Source organism: Oncorhynchus masou, chromosome 4, assembly GCF_036934945.1.
Source record: "Oncorhynchus masou masou isolate Uvic2021 chromosome 4, UVic_Omas_1.1, whole genome shotgun sequence".
NCBI classification, from domain to species: domain Eukaryota; kingdom Metazoa; phylum Chordata; class Actinopteri; order Salmoniformes; family Salmonidae; genus Oncorhynchus; species Oncorhynchus masou.
The window spans coordinates 11,795,158-11,823,052 of NC_088215.1; the positions used below are offsets into that span (position 1 = coordinate 11,795,158).

At 43.2% G+C, this 27,895-nt stretch overlaps 1 protein-coding gene across 2 annotated transcripts; it reads left to right on the forward strand.

Moving 5' to 3' along the window:
- Positions 1-501: 501 nt before the first annotated feature.
- On the forward strand, positions 502-27,722 carry LOC135523959 (phosphoinositide 3-kinase regulatory subunit 5-like). 2 transcript variants are annotated; one of them, XM_064951013.1, is made up of 18 exons: positions 502-615; positions 12,700-12,812; positions 13,721-13,836; positions 14,081-14,149; positions 14,243-14,381; positions 18,099-18,168; positions 20,155-20,329; positions 20,523-20,691; positions 20,803-20,871; positions 21,072-21,964; positions 23,535-23,660; positions 23,760-23,891; positions 24,043-24,136; positions 24,522-24,598; positions 24,728-24,821; positions 25,001-25,086; positions 25,606-25,721; positions 26,098-27,722. In XM_064951013.1, the coding sequence occupies exons 2-18, from the start codon at positions 12,713-12,715 to the stop codon at positions 26,243-26,245; spliced, it is 2,673 nt and encodes an 890-aa protein (XP_064807085.1). In that variant the 5' UTR covers positions 502-615; positions 12,700-12,712; the 3' UTR covers positions 26,246-27,722. The 2 variants fall into 2 exon arrangements, with proteins under 2 accessions (XP_064807085.1, XP_064807075.1); XM_064951003.1 differs by lacking the exon at positions 502-615 and adding an exon at positions 1,807-2,111.
- Positions 27,723-27,895: the final 173 nt, after the last annotated feature.

A 27,895-nucleotide genomic window follows, 5' to 3' on the forward strand; every position in this document is an offset into this window, starting at 1 on the left:
CTTCCAGCGATTTGTAGTCTTGCATGATGTCTACTTAGATGCAAATTATATTTTCAAATCTGAGTGTAAATACAGCCGAATATATTGATAAAAGTTAAATTGTCCAAGAGACATTTACATGGTTATCAAAACGTCACGCCAGGGTAAGCCTAGGTTTTATGGGTATTATGACATCTCTATATGTTGGGTCATGGGTCACGTGTGTAGGCACTTAGTTGACCAGGAAGTGGGAATGCACAGGTATGGAGAGCATACATTTTACCGTTTATACATTGGAACGATGATTTCGCATATGGTATGGTTTTTTATTTGCTTCGCTGCTAATAAAAGGGCAAGAGACTCCACCAAAGATCCCGTCTGGAAAATGGTTTGTTTGGCACGCGTTAATGGACATTTGCTAACACCTATGCTAGAGTGGCTATCAGAAACGTATAACTAGGTTGCCAGAACAATGATGTCAGCAACATTTTTTTTTATTGCGTATTCCATTTATCTCTTCAGATGGCTGTGGAGTGGGAAGTTGATGTTCTGCATTGTTTGTCAAGCACCTGTAGCACGTTTAATATCCCGAGGCTGTGGAAAGAGCGCCATCTTTTGGGAACAGGATGGAACTTGGTACGTTTGTTCCAAACGTTGAGACAATGTAGTGTTGTTTATCCAACATTGACCAATATTAATCTGGCACCTTTTTGATATTCTGTGCAGTAGTCAAAGAACTAGGGAAGTTTGTCCTCACCACTGCTGTAGTCTCATGACTTCATAACAGGAGGTGGCAGTATTTCACCACTGTTGTTGTAGGTTGGCTAACTGGGCTGGCTACTGTGCTTTGTGGGGTCTATTCAATCTCATTAGCATGATGGCATCTGTGTAATCGTGGCCTTCACTGGTTGAACTGCAAGTGGAGAACCATCTTTATTATTAGTCTGAGCATCTTCTCCCAATAACTCAAATGCACATTTAAAGTCAGTTTAAATGATATCATTTTCACCTTTGACCTTTCTAGAGCTGTTATAGTAATCATAGACTTCAGACTTCCAGAGTAGGGCCTATATATATAAAAAACAGTGATAGGAATAAAGTAATCCATCCCAAGCCCAGAGTAATACAGGAACTACTCACATTCCCCTTCATTGTGAACCTCATGAATTGACTGTTTATTTACTGCCATTGTTTTTAGCTAATGCATCGTGTCCTGTTCCCTCTCAGAGAGGGGAGGGGGAGGGATTTACCGTAACACATGAAATGCAAATCACAGTCAAAGTGGCATCAGGGGAAGTAGGGAGACCAATAGTGCTGCCCTGAGTGAGAAGAAAACAGTGGGCAGAGAAAATGACAGAACTGCTGAATTGGACCTGGAACAGTGGCTGTTCCAATGAGCCCAGATCCATTTTTCATTTCAAAATAGGCTCGTTGTTATGTAGATATTAACCTTTAGAAAGTCAGTGTAAAACTAAAAGTAGTTTTTCTTCTTCTATTAGTATCCTTTTATTATTCATCACACAATTCAGAGTTCAGTTGTCATGTGAATCAACTTGAACTTGGACAAACTCTCAGGTGTGTTTTCTCTCAAGCGTATCGGGTAGAGATATGTGAAACCTACCTTTGCAAAGATGGGGCAAAATGCTATTGGGATTAGTAATAAAGATGGTCAATCCTATTAAATCAATGACCCAGCCAGTCAAAACTAGAAATTGAAAGATCAAAGCCCAACATTCAAAACAATGTAACACATTTTTAGTCATGAAAATAGCAGGGAAACAAACAAACGAGACAAATTACTTCCTTTAGGGAGGCCAACAGACACCCACACTCTGCCTTCCTCATTGTGCTTACATGCACCTCTCTCATTCACTTCCTGTTTGACACAAGCCCTCTGCGTGTATAGGGACTATATCTCCACCACTACTACTACTACTACTGTGGCTACTGTGACTGGTGGTAGTCTACAGCTGTTGTTTCTCTGGAGCCCTACACAGCACTAGTGGCTCATCTGCGCTCTCCCTCTTCTCTCTTGTGAATGAATGGCAGTGGAATTGGTGTCATTGGACCTGAGTTTGTGCGAAAGCCATTAACGCCAAAAGGCTATGGATGTTACTGGACGATAACAGCAGGTAAGCCTTGTGGAGGACTAGTGGGCTGTCTCCTAAAGGGGATCTGGTGCGTTGTCTGTGGTTGTAAGCCTGCAAGGCTATTGTCTTTTCACAATGCATACTTTTGTGGCACAGTCGATGGTGCACTGGGCTTCGGGCCAGAAGGTTGAGGGTTAAGGGGGAATTTGGTGGATGTGGTAGCCCCGACTGGGACTCGAACCCAGGTCCAGCAATCTGCCAAGAGGTCCGAACTCACACGCGGCATCTAAATTACTGGAGCCTAAATCCAGAATAATAGGCAATAGAAAAGTTTCAGAAGTGTAACATCTGGACAATTTGTAAAGTACTGAAGTGTCTGACTCCAGACTCAGACATTCAAAATTAAATTATATTCAAATTAAGACATTTGATCTTGGATATGAGTTAGTATTGTCAGTTGTCTTCATCTGTGGACGATGCCTTATTATTGCAAATCTCTAGTTGCCATTGCGCCCATAACAGCAAATGAAGAAAATACTGGTTCCATACATCTGAGAAGGGAACATTTTGTGTTTGCACTAATCCTGGGAGTAGACTCACCAATCGAATAAACCTAACCAGTGCCCAAGTGTCATATCATTTCCTCAATGCTTGTGTTTCCGAGTTTGTGGCTGGCGGTTGGTCCAGGGGTGTAAGAAAAGGGTATTATGGGGCTGCCGAGTGGCGCAGCGGTCTAAGGCACTGCATCTCAGTGTTAGAGGCATCACTACAGACCCTGGTTCAATTCCAGACTGTACCGGCCGTGATTGGGAGTCCTACAGGGCGGCGCACAATTGGCCCAGCGTCATCCAGGTTAGAGTTTGCCCGGGGTAGGCCGTCATTGTAAATAAGAATTTGTTCTTAACTGACTTGCCTAGTTAAACAAAATAAGGATAGTTAAAGTTCTGGTGATGGGGTATTCTGGTTAGTTGAGGTCGTTATCCATTAAACTGATAGTGATTTTACATGCAAATTCCACAACTGGATCAATTAAAATGTGACTGACTATCAGAAACACCGTTAAACCCACCTGGGCTTATTAAACTTTGAGTTTGTGGTAGATTATGTTAAAGTGATGGGAAAGGCTAAGGGGCTGTCAAAATAATGTCACTGACACACAAGGAAGTAAACTTGAATTTTTAGACACCCTGTGATTGTACTGTCATTATTCTTATACACAATGAGGAAGTTGATGAATAAGCATGTGTTGATTGCATGGATACAGTATGCATGCAAACTATTTTTATATATACAGTGCAAAATCGGCAGTGTTTCCTACTTACAAAGCATGTCTAATTTTTTATCATAGGTACACTTCAACTGAGACGGAATCTAAAACAAAAATCCAGAAAATCACATTGTATGATTTTTTAAGTAATTAATTAGCATTTTTTTGCATGACATAAGTATTTGATACATCAGAAAAGTAGAACTTAATATTTGGTACAGAAACCTTTTTGCAATTACAGAGATCATACGTTTCCTGTCGTCCTTGACCAGGTTTGCACACACTGCAGCAGGGATTTTGGCCCACTCCTTCATACAGACCTTCTCCAGATCCTTCAGGTTTCGGGGCTGTCGCTGGGCAATACGGACTTTCAGCTTCCTCCAAAGATTTTCTATTGGGTTCAGGTCTGGAGACTGGCTAGGCCACTCCAGGACCCTGAGATGCTTCTTACAGAGCCACTCAGTTGGCCTGGCTGTGTGTCGGGTCGTTGTCATGCTGGAAGACCCAGCCACGACCCATCTTCAATGCTCTTACTGAGGGAAGGAGGTTGTTGGCCAAGATCTCGCGATACATGGCCCCTTCCATCCTCCCCTCAATACGGTGCAGTCGTCCTGTCCCCTTTGCAGAAAAGCATCCCCAAAGAATGATGTTTCCACCTCCATGCTTCACGGTTGGGATGGTATTCTTGGGGTTGTACTCATCCTTCTTCTTCCTCCAAACACGGCGAGTGGAGTTCAGACCACAAAGCTCTATTTTTGTCTCATCAGACCACATGACCTTCTCCCATTCCTCCTCTGGATCATCCAGATGGTCATTGGCAAACTTCAGATGGGCCTGGACATGTGCTGGCTTGAGCAGGGGGACCTTGCGTGCGCTGCAGGATTTTAATCCATGACGGTGTAGTGTGTTACTAATGGTTTTCTTTGAGACTGTGTTCCCAGCTCTCTTCAGGTCAATAACTAGGTCCTGCCGTGTAGTTCTGGGCTGATCCCTCACCTTCCTCATGATCATTGATGCCCCACGAGGTGAGATCTTGCATGGAGCCCCAGACCGAGGGTGATTGACTGTCATCTTGAACTTCTTCCATTTTCTAATAATTGCACCAACAGTTGTGACCTTCTCACCAAGCTGCTTGCCTATTGTCCTGTAGCCCATCCCAGCCTTGTGCAGGTCTACAATTTGATCCCCGATGTCCTTACACAGCTCTCTGGTCTTGGCCATTGTGGAGAGGTTGGAGTCTGTTTGATTGAGTGTGTGGACAGGTGTCTTTTATACAGGTAACGAGTTCAAACAGGTGCAGTTAATACAGGTAATGGGTGGAGAACAGGAGGGCTTCTTAAAGAAAAACTAACAGGTCTGTGAGAGCTGGAATTCTTACTGGTTGGTAGGTGATCAAATACTTATGTCATACAATAAAATGCAAAGTAATTACTTAATCATACAATGTGATTTTCTGGATTTTTGTTTTAGATTCCGTCTCTCACAGTTCAAGTGTACCTATGATAAACATTACAGAACTCTACATGCTTTGTAAGTAGGAAACACTGCCGATATTGCAGGTTATCAAATACTTGTTCTCCCCACTGTATATCAATAAGCAGATGCTTTTATCCAAATCGACTTAGTCTAGCATGCATACATTCTTCAAACGAGTGTTCACGGGAATCTAACCTTCAACCCTGGCATTGCAAACGCTGTGATCCACCAACCAAGTCACAGAGGACCACAGTTATAATACTCTAATACCCCACCTGTCACCTACAGTATAACTAGGTGTTGATTTGATGCACCACTGACAGTAATCTGAAGGTTTTAGAGTGCATTCGCAAAGTATTCAGACCCCTTGACTTTTTCCACATTTTGTTACTTTACAGGCTTATTCTAAAGTTGATTAAATAGTTTTTTCCCCCTCATCAATCTCCACACCAACATGCCATAATGACAAGGCAAAAATAGGTTTATAGATTTTTGTGCAAATTTATGAAAAATATGAAAGTATTCAGATCCCTACTCAGTACTTTGTTGAAGCACCTTTGGCAGCAGTAACAGCCTTGAGTCTTATTGGGTATGACGCTACAAGCTTGGCATACCTGTATTTGGGGAGTTTCTCACATTCTTCTCTGCAGATCCTCTCAAGCTCTGTCAGGTTGGATGGGGAGAGTTGGTGCACAGCTATTTTCAGGTCTCTCCAGAGATGTTGAATCCGGTTCAAGTCCGGGCTCTGGCTGGGCCACTCAAGGACATTGAGACTTGTCCCGAAGCCACTCCTGCATTGTCTTGGCTGTGTGCTTAGGGTTGTTGTCCTGACCTGAACCTTTGCCCCAGTCTGAGGTCCTGAGCACTCTGAAGCAGGTTTTTACCACGGATCTCTCTGTACCTTGCTCCGCTCATCTTTCCTCGATCCTGACTAATGTCCCAGTCTCTGCCGCTGAAAAACATCCCCACTTGCTGCCACCACCATGCTTCACCGTAGTGATGGTGCCAGGTTTCCTCCAGACGTGACACTTGGCATTCAGGCCAAAGAGTTCAATCCTGGTTTCATTAGACCAGAGAATCTTGTTTCTCAAGGTCTGAGAGTCCTTTAGGTGCCTTTTGGCAAACTCCAAGCTGGCTGTCATGTGCCTTTTACTGAGGATTGGCTTCTGTCTGGCCACTCTAACATAAAGGCCTGATTGGTGGAGTGCTGCAGAGAAAGTTGTCCTTTTGAAAAGTTCTCCCATCTACACAGAGGAACACTGGAACTCGGTCAGAGTGTCGGGTTTTTGGTCACCTCTCTGACCAAGGCCCTCCTCACCCGATTGCTGAGTTTGGCCGGGCGGCCAGCTCTAGGATGAGTCTTGATGGTTCCAAACTTCTTCCATTTGAGAATGATGGAGGCCATTGTGTTCTTGGGGACGTTCAATGCTGCAGACATTTTTCTTTTGTACCTTTCCCCAGATCTGTGCCTCGACACAATCCTGTTTCAGAGTTCTCCCGACAATTCCTTTGACCTCATGGCTTTTTTTTTTTGCTTTCTTGCTTTGTCTATTGTGGAACCTTTTATATAAACAGGTGTGTGTCTTTCCAAATCATGTCCAATCAATTGAATTTACCACAGGTGGACTCCAATCAAGTTGTAGAAACATCTCAAGGATGATCAATGGAAACAGGATGCACCGGAGCTCAATTCTGAGTCTTATGCCAAAGGGTCTGAATACTTATGTAAATAAAGTATTTTTAATACATTTGCAAAAAATGTCAAAACTGTTTTTGCTCTTGTCATTATGTGGTATTGTGTATAGATTGATGAGGGTAAAAAATGGAATTGAATCCATTTTAGATTAAGGCTGTAACGGTCTGAATACTTTCCGAGTGCACTGTAGATGGGTAAGTGGAAGTCTGTCACAGTCATACGAATTTCTGCTCTGTGTTTTGCTCAAAGATTGGGAAATGGCCTCTGCAGTTGGGTGTTGCTGTTTATCAAATAATTCTAGTAGGGAACTATTTAATCCATGTCCCAATCATCAGCTTGGATCCACTGGTTTATGGTGAAGTCAGAATGAAACAGAATACTTTATTTCATATCTCCAAATGCACTTTCTAACAACCTGCACTTGATGTGCAAGTGTGTTTCTGTTTTAAGTTTCAGTCTATTGAGAGCACTGAGAATATTTGTAACCCTAGCAAACTATTAACCAAAGTCATTTCTCAAACATTATTACCCAGAGCAACTATGGTTAAGTACCATGCTCAAGGGCACATCGACTGATTTTTCACCGAGTCAGCTTGGGGATTCGAACCATAAACCTTAAGGTTACTGGCTCAAAGCTCTTAACCGCTAGGCTACCTGCCGCTCTTCAGCGTATGATTGGAAGTCACCTACCTCCCTATATCTATCTCCAAGCACTAGTGAAAGCGGCAACACCCATTTTTAGCAGACAAGATCGTTTGCTTAGCACTCACATCAAAACGCCATGCAGTACGGCCTGCACAACCTCTCTTCCTGTTTACCTCTTTACCAGTCTTATCTACAGAATCTATGTTTTCACAGAACTTTCCCACATGATATACACCTCACTCACCCAGGGCTCAGGAGGCAGACGTGGAACGCGGCAGATAGAAATGTAGTGAATAGAGCTGACATGATTCCTTATTCCACATGTCGGAGAGGCATGTTTGGTTCTACATATTTCTATCCGAATGTCACCTGAACACGCCCCCAGGTCTTCCACATTGCATATACTATATCTACATTTCACATTATACACAAATGCTTGGGTTAGAGCAGTCATATTATACACCTTACTGATTTTCCTTATTTACATACCATGTGCTCAAGATATTCTGACAGTCTAGCTATAAATGTGGATATATATATAAAACACAGTGGGTGTTTAGTAGCCATGTCTTATATCAGGCCTGGCTCGTAGTCCATAACATCCAGTGCAACAACAACATCATGCAATTCAGACCATATTTGCATAATTGTCCACTCCCTCTAAAAATGTATTTTTACTGGGGACGTGAGGATCAAAGTCTGTGTATAATGACACTGTTGTTCTAACTCCCATCCACCTTGTGGATCTATTGTCTCTTGTCTAAATGTGTCCTGAATCTGATCATAAAATATGTGTAGGGTGTACACTAAGGTCTCTAATGCAGGTTTTTTTTTTTCGATTTGAAATTGTTCAGTAACTGCAGATGTGGCCGCTTCTATACTTCCACCATAGAGTCTAATGAACTTTACCATCATCGATACCCTGCCACTGCATCCCACTGTACCTGGTTGGGCCTGTACGTGCGAAAGACACCCGCTCGCCGGTAGTTGCATTGAACAAAAGAGGAAGCAATTTACAGTGGAGCATTATCGTATTATTGTTCAACTTTTGTTATTTCCTAAAACCATAAGAGGCTGGTTCTCATGCAGTTGTCCAGTGGAGAAAGAGAGAAAGGAGGGTAAGGTGATACAGGGAGGGGGTCTTTAGTGTTTTAAACCCAACAGAGGAAGATTGGATGGGGATATGGAACTATCAATTAAAGTACAATGAGACGACCCCCCCCACCACCACCACCTCCCTGGTCTGTGGGAGTCTATCTGAGAGGCTGATCACACCACAACAATGGACAGGCACCTGCTTCCCTTCCAGGGCTGGGAAGCTATCTTCCTGTTTGGAAGCTGTTGGAAATGTGATCAGGCTGGGCCAGAGGAAAGGAAAGACTTGGGACGAAGGAAGAGTCTCACACTGTGTCTGAGGGTAGAGCGTTATAGAGGCAGAGAAGAAATTTGAGGGCTAACCTGGTTGCCAGATCTGTTTCTCGTTGTCATGGCCGTAACACTGTTTTTGAGGGAAGGGTACCATAGAATTACATAGTCATTTAATAGGATCTCTGTGGGGGGTACAGGCAGAGTGGGAAGCTACTCTGGTTGCCAGATCTGCTTGTGCTAACTCTTCTGTTGTTCATTGTTTAGGAGAGTTGGCTAAAGCATACACAGATCTGGCAACCCGGCTAGCGGCAAGCTGAAGATCTTGTTACTGTTGACTTGAGGTTACTTGAGGGCCTTCATCATGCCGCAGCTGTGTGCAAGGGTGCTCCACCAGGGTTGAGTCACATTCAGGCTTGACCTATAAATCTGCTGACAATAAGACTAAATAGTAAGGTTGTGTTCGGTCAGGCTCAATATGACTCACTTGTTGGCTTGATCGTGGCACTCCAATCCAAGTATTTTGGTTTATACGGGGACCCAATTGTTTGTGTTGATCTAACTGAACCTAATTGATTAATTGGATGAGGTCGGCTGTGTCATGCTAGTGCCTTGGGTTGAGATCAGAGATGAGTGGAAAACCTGCAGACGCTACACTTTTAGGAAAAAAAGGGTTCCCAAAGAGTTCTCCGGCTGTCCCCATAGGAGAACTATTTTTGGATCCAGGTAGAACCTATATAGAACCCTCTGTGGAAAGGGTTCTAGATGGAACCCAAAAGGGTTCTACCAGGAACCAAAAAAGGTTCTTCAAAGTGCTCTCCCATGGGGACAGCCAACAAACAATTTTTGGGGTTCAACTTTCTTTTTCTTTTTTTTCCCCCTAAGAGTGTAGCCTACTCCAAAATGATATGTGACGTGTAGGACAAAGGAGAGACCGGGGACATGGCACCTAGAGACAGACATGTGACTTTTAGTCAGCTTTCCTTATTAACCTCTGTTGCAACAGCTGAAAATGTGGAAGTGACCTTGTTGACGTTTGAGAGGACATTCATACATCCTCTTATGAAAGCCCACAGTTTCATATAAGTTCAGTAGTTGCCATGTAAACAGAATGATTCAATACCTGAATAGAATTTTGTATAGAACAGCCCGTTTTTTAATCTATGCTTATTGTTACATCGACAGTGTGGAACACATCCAACTGTCACTGACGTTTAGAAAATGTTTAACACTTTTTTTGTTTGAAGGACTCCACTACACCATTCATAATCCATACTTAATGCATTCGCACCACCACATAAGCATTTAAATAAGTCAATCATCGACAGTCAGCCATTATATGGCAGTGGATGACTCACTCTTGAATGTCCTACTGTGTAAATGAGATCATAAGAGTTACTTTATTATACTCAGAGTCAACATCTGACCCGAGGCTGGATACAGCCATCAGAACTTATGTGACTTATTAGTTCCTTCCCATTCCACCTGGCCGGTGTCCAACACAGTATAGTTCCACAATGACCGGGTGGGTCATTTACCGGTTAGTATCAAACAGTAACTTTCCTACACCTGCCTGGTCCCAGACCTGTTTGTGTTGTCCTGCCAACTCCTATGGTCACTGTCAACTCAAACAATGGCAAGACAGCCCAAACAGATCTCGGACCAGGCTATAACACGCCTGGGGATACAATACACCTTTTTAGCGTGGGCGACGGGGGGCTGAGAACTAGGCTGTATGGGAAAGTGTTTATGTTTATGGAACTTCTATTGTTATTGTCAGGGTTCACCATATTGTTGTTAACGGTAGTGGTGCTGGAAAATCATGGTTGAATTATTCTGACCCTCCCCCCCCTGGCCTTTGGTCACATGCTCTTCCTCTCATGGTTCCTTAGGGGCCTTACGGTGGGGGCGCCCCGCCGGTTAGCTTCTGGATCCGGGGGGTAACCCTCTATTTCTTCCCCCATCCGTCTGACCCGTGCTCTCTGGCCCAGCTGTGTGTTGGTGTGTCACAGGAGGCTGCTGAGGAAAGGATAGATCATATTAACGGCCAGAACGGAGTGAATGGAATGACATGGAAACCATGTGTTTGGTGTATTTGATACCATGCCTCTGATTCCGCTCCAGCCATTACCACCAGCCCCATCCTCCTCAATTAAGGTGCCACCATCCTCCTGTTGTATATTTGTGTGTGTGTGTGTGTGTGTGTGTGTGCCCCCCCCCCAGGCTCATCTGTACACAATGCCAGTTTCCTGTCCTGTGGTCAGTACTGTGAAAAGTCCCCCACAAGACCTACAAATAGGGAGACTTCTCACCGTGAGCATTTTATCATTGCCTCACTCAACAGCAGCTGCATGACCCAGTTGAGAAAGCTTGGCTTGGTCTGGCCCCTGTAACATTACTTTAAAAGCTGAGCTGAAATGCTTCAAATGAGGTGGTGCTTGTTTTGACTCCAAGCTGAAACATAAAAACAGACTCGTATCGCCGTAAGGCCAGTGAGGAACACTCCCAGATGCGCATCGGTTGGTCAGAATCAGCATAATTCCACTCAGAGCAGGTGTCTGGTGGTTTTTCGTTCACCGTAATTTGGTGAGATATTACCGCTAATAACCATGGCGATCACACCTCTGACCTTTTTTTTTTGTGTATTTGTGTGAGTCATTCATTGGCACAGATTCATATGCAGCGCGGTGCTATCTGGCACACATTATCACTCACATGTGGGTTATAGGGGATTTCTCTGTCTCGATGGGGAGTTTTTGAGCCTGTTATTGGATACAAACACTTGTAGTTGGGTGGGAGGGATTGAAGTGTCTTGTCTTATGGAAAAAAAAGTTTGTTTTCACTCAACAAAGGAAGCTCCACTGTCCACGTCGGAAACCCCAACCCTGGGCTCTAACCCATGGTGAAGTTCCACAGTGGAGCAAGAAGGGACAACACGTAGTGCGGCTGCCGCCGAGGACAGTACCGTTGGATATGTCTCTATATTGGAATCTTAGAATGTGTACAGTCAATTCATACACTCCTAGCCTGGTCCCATATCTGTTCGTGCTCTTGCCAACTCCTACTGCTGTTATTGTCAGGATAAATGTATGACAATGGGTGAAACGAAGTTGGGCATGATGGCACAAATAGATTGGCACTCGGGCTAATACTAAAGCTGCTTCTATTGTGAATGTCCAGGATCCTACATTACTGTCGCGGGTCAACAACACACCAATGACTTTGACAGTCATTTTCACAGGCCTTTCTTGAGACATCTGCAGATTGTGTCATGACCAAAAAAACGTCCGGCTGTTGATCAATGTGTGGTCAACACGTTCATACAGTAGGCTACTGTACTTATCACTGTACATTATCAAGTGGTGAGGTAGTCACATGTCACCGACGTTACTTGAAGATTGTTGTGAAAAACAGTTAGACATAATTATTAACAAATTATTACCAGTTATTATGGTAATAGACAGAAAATGAATCCGCCTCCAGTAGTTTTGAGATAATGTACATTTTATTAATGTGACTGTTATTGGATCTTATTACGTTGATGCAGAGACTGGATTACAGAAACATGAAACTCCTGTGATTGAGAGTGAAATTGCCTGTTATAAATCAACACCCTCATCCTGTCATGCATAACAGGAGATTCAACACAATTACAACACGACTGAAACAAAGCCCAACCATAGATCCTAACACCTGGATCGAAACAGGCGTGAAACAGAAACATTTTGAAGCCGAAAAATGAGATTTTTTTTTAATATACCAGTTCATGTTCTCTGTTTCAAAACATGTTCAAATCGTTTGGTTTCTACTGAACATGCCCCTGTTGTGCGTCCTAACATCAGTAAGCCCAAGGTCCTATTGTCTCTATGATTCCCAGGAACACAGATGAGGGCGATGCCTATGAAGGGCCATAGAAATGTAATAAACTATAAGAAGGGCAGGAAGAGAAAATAGAATAACTGTTTATCTCTCCATCCCCCTGAAATTCCCTCCTGTCCTGTGGCTTTTCCACGGAACTCACGAGGGCATTTTCATATGTCCCCTGCGATGTAAACCAAGATGCAAAACTGGACCGGTGTTTACTTCCTTGACCTGATGACAGTCTAATATCCTTTCACGGAAAGGGAGGGATGACTGGAGAGGTGTGATGTTTATGTTCTTATCCCTCTTTTCTACTCCAGGCCGTGAGAAGACATGCAGCACACGTCGTGTACTGAGGACCGGATCCAGCATGCTCTGGACCGATGTCTGGATGGGCTCAGACCCAGCCCCACGGCGCCACAACCCTGGAACGGTAAGCCTCATCTGGGCTGAGCAGGATCGGACGTGGGCGGGTGTATTTCATCTCGTCGCTGGTGACTTCGTATTCATTCTCAGGGAATTTGTTTCCCAGTGTATTTCACTTGAGACATACAGTGTTTTATTTCTTTAAGAGAGGCATAATATGGTTGTTCACGTGATATGGACAGCAGGCCTGTTCATTGTCACCGTTGCGTGTAGTTCATGTCATAGTATTGTTCCAAACTGTAGGGACATTTTCTACGTGTGGTGTCACAGAATATCAAAAAGCCTGAGACGTTTCACATTTCAAGTGTCCAGCCACATGTTAACACCTCCGCTGGAAAATCTTCCTCCGTCATCAGTCAGACCACACTGACCGTAAATTGTTCTTTCTCAACTTCTGAACACCAGAACTGTTCGTGGTGACCGGTTTATCTGAAGCCCAGTAGGCCTAGTGAGTCTGTCTGTTGTTGAAAACTGTCAGTGGAGTGTAATTACGCGCTAGAGGAAGTATCAACGTTGTCACTATGGCTGTGGCGGAAGTGGTGTGTGTGTGTGTGTGTGTCAGAGGCCGCGGAGGATTTGCGCGCACACACACACACACAGAGACCCTGGTGACATAGACCGCAGTGTGCCTGGAAGTATGATGAGGTAGTGTGAGGGGGTAGGATCGGTTTGGGTAGCAGAGCGTAGCAACAACAACTGTGATATCATACACCTACATACACACTGGTTTTATACATCACATTTTCAGGAGGTACCTTGTTGCCACATACGGTGTTGAAATGACGTTATTCATTTGTTCGAAGTACACTGTGGACCCTTCAGGGAAGCTGCATGTTCTATATTCATAACATGTTGCACAATGTGGCCTCTGATGTGACGTGTGTGTGTGTGTGTGTGTGTGTGTGGGTGATTCAGTCCTGATGTGCTCGGCGGGCCAGTCGATGAACCGCTGGAGTCTGGAGGAATTGGTGAAGAGAGACCCAGAGAACTTCCTCATCCTCTTGCAGCAGGTCCTCAGGAAGACCCGAGAGGTGAGGGGTCACAGGTCATTACTGAAAGGGCAGAGGCCATCATAACTCCTCTACTTAGGATGCTGCTATGACCTAGATTCTTATGGTCACATGTCATGATGACCCCACGCCTCTACAGAATGTAGGTGGGATCTACAGTATGTTATTAGGAGCAGTATGGCACCTTGTGGCGGGAATTGAGAACTGAAACTGTGACGTGTGGACATGTGAATGAACTTTTGGATCTCTGTATGTGTGTGTGCAGGTCCAGGATCAGTGTCAGTATGAGCTTGTGGCTCCCCTCGCTATCATGTTCTCCTCCACTCTGTTACAGGTAATCAATCAATCAATCTATCAATCAATGAATAAACCAAACACAAGAACCCCAACCTTAGTGACCTGTAACTAGGTGTTTTTCTGGTTGCAGACCCCCTTCTGTCCCCCTGCCACGGAGCTGCTGGAGGAGGCCTGTGAGGTGTTTGGCTGTTTCCTGACTTGGCCAGAGCCTTACTGCAGCGTGTGTAAAGGACTGCTCTCCACCTTACACCAGGAGCTCAAGGCCCCAGGTAAACATGGAAAGACGTGGGCTACTCTAGGTTTTATAACTATCCATGCTTCTATGGGGTTTTTGAACTATTAATTTACTTAATTGATGATCATGATGTGGACTGTGAATTAATGCGAGGTCAAAAACAGACATATGTAAGACAGCCTTCCTTTTTTTGCGAGGCAACAAGTGCTTAGGTTGACTTCTCTCTCAATGGTTCGAGCCATAGTTGCTCAGGGGTGTAATCATTACGCCGATTCTGTTGCAAAACGTTTTGCAATAAACTGTTTACTCCAAACACAGAAAACGCAAACAAGAGTTTCTGTTGAACAAATTCAGGTGTGTCCCTCCCCGTTTCGTTCAGTTTGCTCTGGTTAATTCCGTTTGATTCTTAAACGGTACACATTTTTTCCCGTAATGAATACACCCCATGTCATGTACTGTGGCTCAGTCACCCATGATCAGTGACTGCCCCCTAGTGACTCTAACAGATAAAACAGTAAGATGAAACGCACAAATACAGTGCCTTCAGAAAGTATTCACACCCCTTGACTTTTTCCACATTTTGTTGTGTTAATTTAATGAATTTAAAATGGATTAAATGGAGATTTATTTTATCACTGGCCAACACACAATACCCCATAACGTCAAAGTGGGATTATGTTCTTAGAAATGTTACTAATTAATAAAAAATGAAAAGCTGAAATGTCTTGAGTCAGTAAGTATTCAACCCCTTATTTAGAGCAAGCCTAAATAAGTTCAGGAGTCAACATGTGCTTAACAAATCACAGAATAAGTTACATGGACACATTGTCATGAATATAAATTGTTATGTTTGGGGCACATCCAAAACAACACATTACCTGGGTTGGGGAGTAACGGATTACATGTAGTTACATGTAAGGGATAAAAAAAAACGATAACTGTAAACCGTTACATTACCAGCAACAATATTGTAATCAGAGTACAGATTACTTTTGAAAAACTAGATGGTTACTTCAAGGATTACTTTTAAATTCAGAAAGGATGTTTGCGGGAAAAAATATTTGACACTTCTGTTTTTTCAATGACATTCAAATCGGCATTGAAAAAAGGGGCACATTTTAAGTTTGTTCCACCTGAGTGAGTCTGACCAGAAGTCCGAGACCACTATGATGACACACCAAATGTGTTTGATGGATCGTGGGAAAAGAGCAGGAATAGGCTTTTTGTAGGCCACAGTCCAAGCTATGTCTTCCAATGGTGCGACTGCTGTCGGCATCCAGAGATTATCCCACTTGAATAAACGCTTGGAGGTAAGGATGACAGCAGTGGTGTCGTCTACGGGGATATCATTTATTATTGATATCTACATATAGTTGAAGTCGGAAGTTTACATACACCTCAGCTAAATACATTTAAACTCAGTTTTTCACCATTCCTGACATTTAATCCTAGTAAAAATTCCCTGTCTTAGGTCAGTTATGATCACCACTTTATTTTAAGAATGTGAAATGTCAGAATAATTGAAGAGTGATTTATTTCAGATTTGATTTCTTTCATCACATTCCCAGTGGGTCAGAAGTTTACATACACTCAATTAGTATTTGGTAGCATTGCCTTTAAATTGTTTAACTTGGGTCAAACCTTTTGGGTAGCCTTCCACAAGCGTCCCACAGTAAGTTGGGTGATGGCTTCTAAAGCCATGACATTTAGCTATTTGCGCCATACGGATTGTGGTTGTTGTGGATGACTGTTCACAAGTCTAAATGTGTATTTGAACCCAATAATGGTTGAATACAAGAAATTCCTAGCAATCATTGTTTTCGAAACCAGTGGACAGCCCATGAAAAATGTGCTCTTGCAGCTGCATAGTGCAGATCTAAGCCTATGGAATAAAAGTGGGGCTTTTAATGTGCAATCTAATTAATGCTGATAAAAAATAAATCCATAGGCCTGATGGACACATGCTCAAACTTGCACCCTTTTGATAGACTTGAAGGGGCAATCTGTTGTTGCTATATTCATTTTTGTATAGATAATTTACAAGTCCAATTTTGGACACCCCTACTCATTTTTATTATTTTCTACATTGTAGAATAATACTGAAGGCATCAAAACTATGAAATAACACATAAGGAATCATGTAGTAACCAAAAAAGTGTTAAACAAAATATAGTTTAGATTCTTCAAAGTAGCCACCCTTTGTCTTGATGACAGCTTTGCACACTCTTGGCAAAGCATGCCATTCCATGAGCGCAACATTTTATTTTTCAACTCAAATAAATGAGTCCTCCATGACTACAAAATCATTAACAACAGACTAGGGCTTGCTAATAAGTCCTTAGTTTGAGCTAAGCATGACCCCAAAACTATTTGGCTAATCTATACTTCCATATTTCTCTGCAACAGAGCCTGGACTCGAACCAGGATCTCTAGTGGCACAGCTAGCTAGACTACTGTGCCACTCGGGAGGCCTAGCTATGTAAACTTTAACATGGATTTATGCTGCAATAGATGTTGTTCAATTGGTAACATACATTTTTGTCTTCTAATGTCTCTTACGGGGAAAGTAATCTAAAAGTAATGGAATGTAATCAAATGACGTTGCTGAGTTTGGATAATACATACGTTACTGATTACAATTTTGGACAGGTAACTGTAACGGATTACATTTAGAAAGTAATCTACCCAACCCTGCACATTACTGAGTACCAGTCTCCATATTTTCAAGCATAGTGGTGGCTGCATCATGTTATTGGTATGCTTGTAATCGTTAAGGACTGGGGAGTTTTTCAGTATAAAAAAAACAGAATGGAGCTAAGAACAGGCAAATTCCTAGAGGAAAACATGTTTCAGTCTGCTTTCCACCTAAAACACAAGGCCAAATCTACACTGGAGTTGCTTACCAAGAAGACAGTGAATGTGGCTGAGTTACAGTTATGACTTAAATCTGCTTGAAAATCTATGACAAGTCCTGAAAATGGTTGTCTAGCAATGATCAACAACCAATTTGATAATAATGGGCAAATGTTGTATAATCCAGGTGTGGAAAGCTCTTAGAGACTTACCCAGAAAGACTTACAGCTGTTATTGCTGCCAAAGGTGCTTCTACAAGTATTGACTCAAGAGGTGTGAATACTTATTTAAATGAGATATGTCTGTATTTCAATTTCCATACATTTGCAAAAACAATATGTTATAACTTTATCATTATGATGTATTGTGTGTAACATGGGTGAGTTTTTAAAAATGTCTTTTTACAATTCAGATCAATTTTGAATTTGGCTGTAACACTGCTGTATGTGGAATAAGTCAAGGGGAATACTTGAAGGCACTGCAGATATAACATTCATACGATTGTATGAACCTGATCACCTCAAATTGTTCAAGTTAGGTAAACCTGTCTGCGCAAACATGTGCCAGTGATAATGGAGAAGTGCTTGACGGTTCTGTGGTAGCCTGTTCTTTGAAAGCGGATGTGTGATATTTCAATTCACAAAAGGGGAAAAAAAAGCAGAACTATAACAACCTGTCAACTACCTGGAAGAGGATAATGATAGATCAGATAAAAGAATACCGCTGAAATCTGAGAAAGTCACGTCAGGTACAGGCCAATGAATGAATGAATGAGCTTGCAGTGGTGTGAATGGGGATCACTGTTTTGTGACGTTGTGAGGTGAAAATATATAATTGTGTGCAGTACAATACTTTAGTCAAGAACAATCAACTTATTCAGCGTGTGTTCACTTCACAGGCATTTCCTATCACAGACTGGTGAGAGAAGAGCAAGGCCTGGCCACTTCAAAACATCGCTCAAAAACAATGTAGGTTGTCAACAGTTTAACGGCTATATTTTACTACTTATTATTATGAAGGATTGTGCAATCTTGTCATGCACACGTAAACCACACGTCTGGAACTCCTCTTCAGTTATTGGTTCTCCCCACCCCTTCCCTGCCCAATATATCACTCCTTCCTTTTCACTCTCGTGTTGGTTTTTCTTCTGTTAGCGTTCCCATTGTTCTGTTTCTGTGTAACTGCATGTGTATTTACAGTTGAAGTTGGAAGTTTACATACACTTAGGTTGGAGTCATTAAAACTAGTTTTTCAACCACTCCACAAATTTCTTGTTAACAAACTATAGTTTTGGCAAGTCGGTTAAGTAATTTTTCCAACAATTGTTTACAAACAGTTTATTTCACATATAATTCACTGTATCACATTTCCAGTGGGTCAGAAGTTTACATACACTAAGTTGACTGTGCCTTTAAATAGCTTGGTAATTTCCAGAACATTATGTCATGGCTTTAGAAGCTTCTGATAGGCTAATTGACATCATTTGAGTCAATTGGAGGTGTACCTGTGGATGTATTTCAAGGCCTACCTTAAAACTCAGTGCCTCTTTGCTTGACATCATGGGAAAATCAAAAGAAATCAGCAAAGACCTCAGAAAAAAATTGTAGACCTCCACAGGTCTGGTTCTTCCTTGGGAGCAATTTCCAAATGCCTGAAGGTACCACGTTTATCTGTACAAACAATAGTACGCAAGTATAAACACCATGGGACCACACAGCTGTCATACTGCTCAGGAAGGAGACGTGCTCTGTTTCCTAGAGATGAACGTACTTTGGTGCGAAAAGTGCAACTCAATCCCAGAACAACAGCAAAGGACCTTGTGAAGATGCTGGAGGAAACGGGTGCAAAAGTATATATATCCACAGTAAAACGAGTCCTATATCGACACAACCTGAAAGGCTGCTCAGCAAGGAGGAATCCACATCTCCAAAACTGCAATAAAAATGCCAGACTACGGTTTGACACTGCACATGGGGTCAAAGATCGTACTTGTTGGAGAAATGTCCTCTGGTTTGATGAAACAAAAATAGAACTGTTTGGCCATAATGACCATCGTTATGTTTGGAGGAAAAGCTTGCAAGCTGAAGAACATCATCCCAACCTTGAAGCACGGGGGTGGCAGCATCATGTTGTGGGGGTGCTTTGCTGCAGGAGGGACTGGTGCACTTCACAAAATAGATGGCATGAGGAAGGAAAATTATGTGGATATATTGAAGCAACATCTCAAGACATCAGCCAGGAAGTTAAAGCTTGGTCACAAATGGGTCTTCCAAATAGACAATGACCCCAAGCACACTTCCAAAGTTGTGGAAAAATGGCTTAAGGACAACAAAGTCAAGGTATTGGAATGGCCCTGACCTCAATCCTATAGATAATTTGTGGGCAGAACAGAAAACGTGTGTGTGAGCAAGGAGGCCTACAAACCTGACTCAGTTACACCAGCTTTGTCAGGATGAATGGGCCAACATTCACCCAACTTGTTGTGGGAAGCTCGAGGAAGGCTACCTGAAACGTTTGACCCCAAATTAAACAATTTAAAGGCAATGCTACCAAATACTAATTGAGTGTATGTGAACTCCTGACCCACTGGGATTGTGATGAAAGAAATAAAAGCTGAAGTAAATCATTCTCTCTACTATTATTCTTACATTTCACATTCTTAAAACAAAGTGGTGATCCTAACTGACCTAAGACAGGGAATTTTTACTAGGATTAAATGCCAGGAATTGTGAAAAACTGAGTTTAAATGTATTTGGTTGAGGTGTATGTAAACCTCCGACTTCAACTGTATCTACACGTCTTTGTATGTGTGCCGAGAGACAAAGGCATTTGTATCTTCCTGTTCTACAATTCATGTAACAAGGAATAATAATATTGACTCGTTTTTAGAGCGCAGACCTCTATTATCCCTGTGTTTTCCACCATGTCAACCCTATGTCATCTCATCCCTATAGGACGGTTCTGTTGATGAACCCTAGTGAGGTGCCTCCTGAGTTCCTGTCTGTAGCAGACCAACTGAGTAATATCCAACGGTCCCAGAGAGAGACATACATCAACCTGGTCAAACATGCCTACCAGGCTACCCTGGGCACCAAGTACACCCTGGCCAGCATCCACAAAGCCCTGCAGGTACTGGATGACGCAATATACCACTGGAACGGTGTGCAGATACCGATAGAAATATAGATTTTTTTTTTAGCTAAGATTTTGTTAGTCTTGATGGCTGTGTAATCTCTTTAGTTTTCCATCATAGTCAAAATCAATGTTTAGTAGTTTGTTAGTTCCCATCTTCTGTACAGTAACACAACATGACTCTCCACAGGTGAAGAGTCTAGAGGAGCTGGCGGAGATCTTCTCCATGGTAACCGACGTCCTGGAGACGGCCGCTGCCATGGACGACCCGGCGAAAGGCCGTGATCATGTGACCCAGGGCCTGGAGGGGCTGAGGGAGAGGATGGGCGTCCCAGCGTCCAATGGCAGGAAGTCTGATGGTGAGAGGGCGGAGCCTGACCAGTGTATTGATTTGTCAAAATGAAGCTAATGCGAAACATTTCCATACAGTATGTGTAAATGTTGTTTCGTTGTATTTATTCTGTTTTTAGGAATGTTGCAAACTCTACCACTGCCCACAGCCAAGTGCTACATGTTTCACTGGGACAAGGACAACTTTGGTAAAGGACTTTGGTCTTCACTCTCTCATTAAATGGCTTGTCATGGGATCCCCCTTGAGTCTGGTTCCTCTCTAGGTTTCTCCTACCTAGGTTGACTTTCCTTTCTGTTTAATGGTTTCGACTTGGATTGTGATAAATTCATTTGTATACTGTGCTTTACAGTACATGCAACTGATGGACTGTGTCTTTGTGATTTTCAGATATCCTCAACACCATCCTGGAGAACGAGCATGACCTAACCGGCTTCCAGACCTCCAGTGGTCAGGGTGACGGCGACGATGAGGAGGAGGAGGAGGAGGAGGAGGAAGGGGCAGAGTTTGACCTGGAGGAGGAAGAGGGAGAGAAGGAAGAAGGAGAGGAGGAGTTTGTCTCCGCCATGTCTATGTACAACTGCTGCAGTGTGGACCACCGAGCCTCTACCTTCTCCACCGTCTCCTCACTCTCCACTGCCTCTAAAGACTCCATGTACTCCACCTTGTCCTTGGCCTCCGGATCCTACGCCCCCTCCGTTCTCTCAGTCACTTCCGGCATCGACAGCGACTTCTACGAAGACCCCGAGGACGCCACCTCCAGCCCCTCCCCTTTGGAACGGAGCCCATCATCCGGCAAGCCAACCAAAGCTTCGGCCCGTCTGAGCCAGCACTTCTCCCGTTTCTTCAAGACAAAGACGCAGTCCCTGACCAGAGCCAAGAGCCTCGGCAGCCCAGATGCTCAGGACTTGGTCGGGGTTCGTTCAAAGCGCTCCAACTCTCTCCCGCAGCAGGTGCACCTAGTCAGCCCAGACTCTTTTTTCCAGACCCCCTGTACCCCCCAGGCCCTCAAGCACGTGTGCTTCCGCCGGAGGCCCATCCTGAGCAGTGACGAGGAGGGTAACGGTAATTCCACCACCCTAAGGGTGGTAGTATTCGGGGCTGACCACGTGGCGGGCAAGGTGGCGAGAGCCTATAGTAACCTACGCCAGAGAGAGAACGCTTGCCCGAGCCTCAGCAGAGCCTTCCGGCTGCAGTTCTTCTTTGTGCCCGTGAAGAGGGATGGTGTTGTGAGGTGCCCTAGCCCCGGAGGCCAGTCGGCTAGTCCACGGAGAGGAAGTACAGTGAGTACAACTGTTATAGTGTAGTGGCTCTTTTTAAGTGGCCCTATCAGATTTGTTTTATTTCACCTTTATTTCACCAGGAAGGGCTCACTGAGATTTGAAATCTCTTTTTCAAGAGCGTCCTGGTCAAGATAGGCAGCACCAAGTCAGTACACAATTACAGACAGACAACATGAAAAACCACAAGTAATCTAGTAAAGGCCATAGAATTCAACAAAATCATAAAACAGCAAATTTAAAACATTAACAGGTCAGGGAATCAGCCTCAAAATCCTTCGTCGGTGATTTAAAAACACCAATCGGGACAAGTTCTTCCAGCATAAAAGTATTTTGTAAGGCGTTCCAAGCCGATGGTGCAGAGTACATGAAAGCCCTTTTGCCAAATTCAGTTCAGACATTTGGAACAGTTAGCAGGATAAAGTCCTGCGAACGAAGAGAGTACCCACCACATTTCTGAACAATAAAAATGCCCAAATAAAATGGTAGTAAACCCAAAATGGCTTTGTAAATAAATGTATACCAGTGACTGAGCCTATGAGTGACTAGAGAAGGCCAGTCAACCCTGGAATATAAAGTGCAGTGGTGCGTAAGGGTTTTGCAGTTTAAAATAAATCTCAAAGTGCCATGGTAAAGAGTGTCGATTGATCTCAAACACTGAGCAGAAGCATACATAAGATATCCCCATAGTCTAGTAAAGGCATAAATATAGCTGATACTAGCCTCCTTCTGTTTAGTTTTGTCAGTATTGAGGATAAGCTTCAATTGACACAAGGTATGTTGAACAGTATAAAAAACAGTTTGCAAGTTCTGGAAAGCTTTTGTGAGAGACGAGGCACAACAAGTAACAGTATCATCAGCATAAAAGCGAAGTTACACAATTTTGTCTAAATTATTTATATAAATAGTGAATAAGAGGGGACCAAGTACAGAGCCCTGGGGCACACCATTACAGACAGACAATTTAACAGACATGAGCCCATCAACTTGAGTGCACTATCAGACAGATAGTTAGCAAACCATGCAACTACATGCTCCGAAAGACCTACACTCAACAATCTCTGTCTCAGTATAGCATGATCAATTGTATCAAAAGCCTTAGAGGGATCAATAAAAAGTGAGTCACAGTGCTGTTTTTTGTCAAGGGCTTCAGTGACATCATTAGTTAGGTTAATAGTATAGTGGCTGTTTTTAACTGGCCCTGTCAGAGTTTGGGTAAATTCTATTTCAATTCAAGTCAATTGGGGAGATAATTGAAATTGTATTTATAATATTTGTTTTTTCAATGTAAAAATTGAACTTCAATTCACTTCCTGATGAGGTTGACCCAAACCATGTTACAGTTTCTGGTGCACCATAAGAAACATCATCTCTAAAGCTTAACGTCAATTCTAGATCATGGGTTGATAGCTGTTTAGGAGACTGTTTCCCTCAGGACCAAGTTTGGCAAACCCTGCGATAGAGCAGCGGCATTAAATTCAGGATGAGCCGTCAGGCAATGTTTCCGTGGCCATACAATACTATTACTACTCTGCAGCTAAAATGAAGAGAGGCTGACGTATTGTTCTTTTAGGAGCTCAACAATCTGGGCACAGAAGACAGCACTAACGACATAGCCCGTTTCATTGGTATGCTGGACCCCTGGTACGAACGCAACACCTTGAGCCTGCTCAGTCTACCAGCCAGCGTGGTGTGTCAGGTAAGACCACGCTTTGTGTGACATATCAAATGATGAACATGATTGAAAAATGGATGTGTTGTCTCACTCTCAGTCAATGGTGTTCCCTGTGTTTTGCAGCAAACCTCTAAGATAGAGTCCGAGTTGTATGATAGTTCCTATGAGGATCGTCTGCCCATCCTGGCTGACCTGGTGTTGTACTACTGTCGCCATGCCGCCAGGCCTGCACTGATGCAACTCTACCAAGCTGAGGTGAGGCCTGGATTCTCTTTTCTGTCCTTTTTCTCTGTCCTGCTCTCTCTTTCTCTCACACACACACACACACACAAACTGCACATCTCATATACTCAACCTCCATGTTATAAATGTGTGTGTTGAGTGTTTGATGTCCTTGGGGTTGTAGATGACGTTAGCTGGAGGCGAGAGGAGGACAGAGGTTTTCATTCACTCCCTAGAGCTGGGCCACACCGCAGGGACACGAGCCATCAAGGCTATGGGTACGTACATCTGCCTCAGCACCGTCTCTTAGCAACCTGCCCATAATAAACATCAGGCAGGTAAGATTTTCCAAACAGAGAATATGCGTCTTGACTTCAGCCGGGAGTCCGAGGTCTGGGTGGATTATGGCTATGGGAACATCTGCTGTTTCAATCTATGATTCAGAAACTCAGTTTGTCTCGTTGTTCCATGTCGTTTCTTCCATGTTACATGACAATCTCTTCCACCACTTTTTGTTTCTTAAAAAAACGAAGTGACACTAAACGTATAAATCATCATTCTTCGTATTCACCTTCATCAATGATTGATTATTCATCTTCAGCACCATTTTCAGCTCTATGGCTGTATCCTAATAGGGAAGCTCTGTGTTTGTCCTTTTTGTAGGTGCCGCGAGCAAGAGGTTTGGGATCGATGGCGACCGGGAGGCAGTCCCTCTGATGTTAGAGGTGGTTTACAACAGGGTAAGATGGTGTTTAGCAGCTCTTCATCCCTCTGGAAACATACTGACCGTGTCAACTGCATAAAGAATCAGCATTGTCTGATGCATTTCTGATGTATCGCTCTCTCTCTCCTTCTTTTTCTTCTCTCAGGTGGTCATCAGTGGGAGAAGTCAATGGACGAAGAAAGACAAAGTTTGCACCTCCATCAACCTGACCAAAGCCTGCAAGAATCCAGAGGAACTAGGTGATATAACTACAGCAATACAACGAACTACAGTAATATAATGTTCTGGGTTCATTCACGAGTTGGACATTTTTGGGCTCACGCATGTTAGGGAGCAGCCAAATCAGTTGTAGGTTTGAAAGTTTGTTTCGTCAACGGTGACATCCTGTTTTGATCCATTCCTTCCTCCACGGTTTCAGATTCAAAGATGGAGTGCTTGCAGTTGACAATGACAGAAGTACTGAAAAGGCAGAACTCAAACAAATCTAAGAAAGGCTACAATCAGGTGAGCAGGATGTTGTCAGATCGAGTCGGTGCGACTTGCGGTTAGACGGCATACATCAACAACTTTACGTAAACCACAGTGCTCTATAAGGACTCCATAAGTGGAGCAACATCTCTCGTATCCCGAGAACGAGCTTCTTTCTAGATCAACCCGATAGGAAACCCGATGTACACTTTCACAGACGCGTCTCAGTTTCTACCTTAACAGAGCACGACTTTCACTTGACTTTTTGTTGTTGTGGTTGTTGTCCAACCCTTTTCCTGTTCACTGGATCTTACGTTAATATGACACACTGCATCCTGTAGCTCAGACAAATACAGCATTAATGCCACTAATAATTATTTTCTATATGTCATTAGGGCTGGTTTCCAAGACACAGATTAAGCCTCGTCCTGAACGCTTTCACTGTAGATTATCCTTTGATCGTGTTTTTGATCCAGGACTGTGCTTAGTCTGTGTGTGGAAAAGCCACCCAAAATATACTTGTTATGCTTCTAATGGTCAGTTTCTACTTGACAGCAACTGAGCGTTACTGAGGTGAAGGTGGACAAGGTGCAGGTTAGTGGGACTGGTAACACCACCTTCGCTGTGTGTCTGGACCAGGATGAGAAGAAGATCTTCCAGGGTGTCACCAGGTACAGGCATACACACACACACACACACAGTCAGTCTTGTACAACTAACCTTGTGGGGACACACAATTCAGTCCCATTCAAAATCCTATTTTCCCTAACCCCTAAACCTAACCTGTACCCTAAACCCAACCCTAGCTCCAAATCTTAAAACTAACCCTTAACCTAATCCTAACCCTAAACCCCCTAGAAATAGCATTTGACCTTTTGGGGGCCAACAACATGTCCCCAGTTGGTCACATTTTTGTTGTTTTACTATTCTTAGTTAAACACATCCACACAGTCCCCACAAGTAAAGTTAAACATGCACACGTACATGCACACGTACAGACACGCACTATCTGACCACAGTCTCTTTCCCTTCCTCCTCCTCTCCCAGGTGTGAGGTGTCTGTATGCTACAAGCCTGACAGCTCTACAGACTGGAGGTTAGGCCAGGGCCTGTCCGCCCAGATCCAGCCTCTCCACCCCACCTTCTGCTCACTCCTCTGCCTGCCCATAGCCACCTTCAGTGGGGCACAGCCCTGAGAGTGGAAGACCAGCCTTAAACATATATATACTTGAATGTATTTCTGACTATTTTGTAGACAGCTGGTAACAGAGGGGAAGACTAGAAAGTGTAGGTGAAAAGCCTGGTGTCTGTGGACCAGACTAAAATGAATGGATGAGACTCTTTTTGGAGCCAAGGGACATTATGGCTGCTGGATGGTTCAGTGAACCATCATCCTGTGATGACTAACATTGCCTGAGACCTACAGACTTCCGTTGGGCTAACAGTCTTGTGACGTTCAGGAGACCCGGGTTCAATACCCAGTTGCTGAAATGGACACTATGGATTATGTAAATGATGTACATTTGTATACTATATATTTCTTCCCTCAAAATAACTTCATCATTACACTGTAGCTACACTAGCATTGGTGCAAGTCCTCTCTTCCGGCTCTGCAATGAGCAACGGTTTCCTGAAAGGGGACATTTCTGAAATATCACAGTGACTTCTTTAGACCAGCAGGGGAGTCTATTGTGTTCACTTTCCCACACGAGAGTAACGTATGTCAGGATAATGAGGTAGGAAAAGCAGCCTTTCTCAGGACTCCACAGACTCACCCAAAAGCAATTATGTTCAATGTTGTTTTTACATTTGAATGTATATATTTGACATTGTATTAAATAATCCCATTTTTGACAGTCCATTGTACATAGTATAAGATGTATCATACTAAGTAGCACCCTGTAATGTTTACTTGACACTGTATTTGACACAAGATATATATTTTTATTTAGCTGATACTGATGACCGCAGGGACGCAGAGACGACATCGATATTCCAGGGTAGATTGACATGGTGTCATAGACCAGTCTATGGTGCTACAGAATATACTCATCCAATCCTTTTGTTAATCAGTTGTCTAATTTATTGTTGTCTACAGCTTTGCACTGCAGAAAATATATAGCAGAATATCAAAATATCAATCATATAGCAGAATAAAATGCACAGTAAAATTGCTTAAAGGTTGAGGTTGGTATTTTAGAAATCTTTGTGTTAAACATGGGTAGGGCTCTGGGTTTATCCTGACTGTGACCTAACCAGTTTTCCTATGTTGTCAGGAAAACACAACAGATTAATAGATTACACATGTACACCGAGTCTACAAAACATTAACAACACATTCCTAATATTGAGTTACACCCTCTTTTGCCCTCACAACAGCCTCAGTTCATCAGGGCATGGACTCTACAAAGTGTCGAAAGCCCTTCCACAGGAACACTGGCCCATGTTGACTCCAACGCTTCCCACAGTTACGTCAAGTTGGCTGGATGTACTTTGGGTGGTGGACCATTATTGATACACACTGGAAACTGTTGAGTGTGAAAAGCCCAGTAAGGTTGCAGTTCTTGAAACATGCAAACTGGCACCTTCTATCTTACCCTGTTCAAAGGCACTTAAATATTTTGTCTTGCCTATCGCCTGAATGGCACACACACACACACACACACACACACACAACAAATCCTTCTTTAACCTGTCTCCTTAAGTGACATCAATAACTGATCATAGCTTTCACCTGGATTCAAATCAAACTTTATTTGTCACATGCGCTGAATGCAGCAAGTGTAGACCTTACCGTGAAATGCTTACTTACAAGCCCTTAACCAACAGTGCAGTCTACAGTATGT

Bases quoted from the DNA above. Each gene is read 5' to 3' on its own strand.
- LOC135523959 (XM_064951013.1), top strand. From the start codon at position 12,713: ATGCAGCACACGTCGTGTACTGAGGACCGGATCCAGCATGCTCTGGAC. The intron at 14,382-18,098 runs GTAAACATGGAA...TTCACTTCACAG, and splicing joins CCAGGAGCTCAAGGCCCCAG to GCATTTCCTATCACAGACTG. The intron at 25,722-26,097 runs GTACAGGCATAC...CTCCTCTCCCAG, and splicing joins ATCTTCCAGGGTGTCACCAG to GTGTGAGGTGTCTGTATGCT.